Source organism: Grammomys surdaster, unplaced genomic scaffold (genome assembly GCF_004785775.1).
Source record: "Grammomys surdaster isolate TR1022 unplaced genomic scaffold, NIH_TR_1.0 315309, whole genome shotgun sequence".
NCBI lineage: Eukaryota > Metazoa > Chordata > Mammalia > Rodentia > Muridae > Grammomys > Grammomys surdaster.
In genome coordinates, this window is record NW_021626562.1 from 1 (window position 1) to 3,433 (window position 3,433).

Here is a 3,433-nt window from a genome sequence, read left to right on the forward strand (position 1 = left end):
ATGGAAGGAAGGAAGAAAAAGAAGGAAGGAACTAAGGAAGGAAGGAAGGAAGGAAGGAAGGGAGAGGGGGAGTGAGGGTAGAGGAGGAAGGAAGGAAGAAGAAAGGGAGGGAGGGAGGATGGAAGGATGGAAGGGAGGAAGGGAGGAAGGAAGGAAGGAAGGAAGGAAGGAAGGAAGGAAGGAAGGAAGGAAGGAAAGAGGAGCCTAGTCTGGTGAAGGGTTAAAGAAGATAGCAGTACTTTGGGGCTCACACATCCACACTGTTATGAGAGCTTTTATTGACTCTCATGAAAGTTTGTCCACAATGATAAGGAATAACACAGAGTGGTTTTCATACATGTCTGAAAGAGCAAATGTCCAATTTAGAAATGCTTATGTTCTTGTTGAATCAAATGATTATAGATCAATGGACTTTGTAACTTCAGAATTACCCCATCTGCTTTCAACATCACACACCTTTCCTTACATAGGACACTACAGCTCTGCATGCTTGTCCTGAGAACTCTTTAGCTCCTGGATCTTCTGGGGCAGAGTCTTGGTCCAGAACTGCAGCCTTCTGGCCTTCAGGGCTCGGCCCACAGCAGGCTGGGTGTTCAGCTGCAGATACTGCTCATCTTGGTCAAACACAGGCCAGTAGGGTAGACCCTCACTGTTGGGGTTTCTGTGGATATGGCAGCCAGCAAGGAAGAGTGAAGGTCTCTCCCTCAAAGCCTGAAGCTCATATTTGGTGAAAGCAGTGGATAAGCAGACCAAGGGCCTCAGGGAACAGATGGTCTGGTGTACTGATATAGATACAAGTGTCACCACCAGTGTCTACTGCATGTGTAGCAAGGCCTGCTGACTAGTTTTGTGTCTCCCTGTCAGAGGTACAATATAAAGGACAGTACCACAATAGTGTGACTCACCCACCCAGTCACTGGGATGAACTGTAAATGACAGCTAGAAGGTATCTGCCTGAGTGTGCCCTGAGCTGAAGACTATCATGTAATTAAGGACACATGCATACTAATGGTGCACACATTAGACCCTACTGTAACAAGGTTGAGAATGGGAAGTATTCTCACCCATTTCTGGCAAAGTTGGTCCAGTACTTCATCATCCTCCTTTTTAACAGCTCTTCCTCCTTAGTTACTGGAACTGCAGACAGAAGGAGAACCAAGTGTTATCCTCCTCATACAGGTGCCAACTCATGGTCTCCTACAGAAATCACATCCCAAGTCCAAACCCTAAACCTGGTTTATTCCCTCTTTCTTCCCACTCTGAATACAAGATTGATCAAAAGCACTACTTGATGATTCTCAGGTTCATTTCTACAGTGTTGTGTTCTCATTCCTTCTAGTACAAGCCAAACTAGGAAGGGCTTATATTCTAACTCTAGAATATTTTAGGGGGAGCAGTCTGGGAATTTATGTAAAGCTCTGATACGTGCAACACTTCTCCTGTTTCCTCCCAGACTCGCAATTTCCCAATTGGACAGAGAGCTCAATAATCCCTCAGGAATTCATTTGATGCTCCATTTAGCTCTAGGAAAACATGAAAGACTCACGATTCATGCCACCAAAATAGGAGCCAAAGACAAACAGAAGGTCATCACCATGGTCCGCCTTCACATGGGATGGCCTGGCATCCTTGATGAAGCTGGGCAGATGCTGGAACTCATAGAAGTACACAGGAGTGTGGGAACCTGGAAGGGAGGACACATGTTGACATGATTTCTCATATGGAACTTATCTGCCCAACCTTTATTGATAAGAAACCTTGCTCTATACTTATCTGGAATCACATTTGAGTGGTGAGATCCAGACTGGATTACTGGACATGGGAAACCTTTGTTAAACAGAGACCCTGACATTGCAGGCTGAGTAGGTGATAAGACACTGAGGGTAAGTAACATGTTTCCTCTTATAGCCCTGGATAGTATACCAGCCTTTACACTAGACTTAGATTTAGTCAGAGAAAGCTGCCTATCATAAGACCCATAACAAAAACATGTGCCTGGACTGGACATTGGAGAGTTCACCTGGGTCCCATAGATCTGACCATTCCCTGTCATTGCTCTTGTCCCAGATGTACTCACGCTGGAAATGTGCCACTTGGAGAGCAGGGATCACAAACATGAAGTCCCCCAGCATGTCTCTGAACTGTGCTTGAAGGATCTCTGGGTCCTCAGTGTTCCCCATGTACTCTTCCATTAACAGGTCACTACATTCTGAAGGTAGCATCTGTACCAGAAGCAATCAGGAAGAATGAGGACAGGAGGCAGCAGCCTGTAATTAATGAATGTGGCCAGCAATAAAACGGGGTGTAGGGGAAAAGAAGAAGATTTTCATTGATTCCCCAGAGAAACACACACACACACACACACACACACACACACACACACACACACTCACACTTTATTTTTGGGGATGTCATCTGGGAAAAATATACAGGAACCTTCTCTACCAGGACAGGAACCAAGGTCTCTCTCACCGTCTGTGATGCAATGCTCTTCAGAACAGCTGGCAGAGTCTCTCTGGTTATTTTCTCTATGATATGGTCAATGCCCATGTACTGGAGGCAGAGAATAGTCTTTAGTATTGGATGGTATGGAACTACATCACGGTATCTCTGAGTTCAGAGTACCCACCATTGTGTTCTCAGGGGATTAGAACTACATCTCACCTTGGGAACAGCTAAGCCACATTCATCTGTGGTGATACCAATGATGCTGGGTACAGGATGAAAATCCTTAGAGGCCATCAGCTCCAGAGGATGCTTGGGAAAGAATTTCCCATCCACAACACCAGGGATCATCTTGAAGACCTACACAGCATTGACGGTTAGTGCAGAAGATCAATCATATAAACTTTTTAATTCCCATGACTATCCACAACAATTTCCTATATCCTATCTCATGCCAGGGTTCTATGCACACTCTAGGAAGAACTTTACATGATAGTTAGATTGTTTTGTTCTTTTTGCACATTGTACTGAAAGGACACCAAACCATGGAGATCAATTAGCATATTTGAATTGTAAGTAATGGCAATTCCACATTCTGTTCATCAGGTCCTCCAAGACACACATTTCTCCCAACCTGGTTAATAGCCAGGATCTCTTGTTTACTCTTTGCTCGCAGGCAGTGTATCAGGGCTTCTGAGTCTGGAGCCCCACATCCAGATAGGTTGGCTACTGTCTGTAAATGGAACAGATAGATAATGGTTACCTTATCCCTACTAGCAGGGAGGAGAGTTTCTGTGATTCTCCTAGAAGTTATTATCCCTAAATACCACATCCTAGTGTTTGTTGTGTATGAATGGAGGAAGTGAAAGTTTTTACATTTTATGTTGTTCAGAGGTGATAGCTGGAAAGAATATTCTACCTGCATATTGTCTTGTTGTTACCTCTCTCTCTCTCTCTCTCTCTCTCTCTCTCTCTCTCTCTCTCTCTC

At 44.5% G+C, this 3,433-nt stretch overlaps 1 protein-coding gene across 1 annotated transcript; it reads right to left on the reverse strand.

Moving 5' to 3' along the window:
- Positions 1-256: 256 nt before the first annotated feature.
- Positions 257-3,180, reverse strand: LOC114616302 (pyrethroid hydrolase Ces2a-like). The gene is made up of 7 exons (XM_028761788.1): positions 3,080-3,180; positions 2,665-2,805; positions 2,473-2,553; positions 2,078-2,222; positions 1,547-1,684; positions 1,065-1,137; positions 257-661 (listed from the first exon to the last, which is right to left on the reverse strand). Exons 2-7 carry the CDS (start codon positions 2,794-2,796, stop codon positions 475-477), a joined length of 756 nt encoding a protein of 251 aa, XP_028617621.1. The 5' UTR covers positions 2,797-2,805; positions 3,080-3,180; the 3' UTR covers positions 257-474.
- Positions 3,181-3,433: the final 253 nt, after the last annotated feature.

Coding starts and splice junctions, on each gene's coding strand:
- LOC114616302 (XM_028761788.1), bottom strand. CDS start 2,796: ATGATCCCTGGTGTTGTGGATGGGAAATTCTTTCCCAAGCATCCTCTG. Junction 1,685..2,077: donor CCAAGTGGCACATTTCCAGC/GTGAGTACATCT, acceptor CCTCCCTTCCAG/GTTCCCACACTCCTGTGTAC. Junction 1,138..1,546: donor CTATTTTGGTGGCATGAATC/GTGAGTCTTTCA, acceptor TTCTGTCTGCAG/TTCCAGTAACTAAGGAGGAA.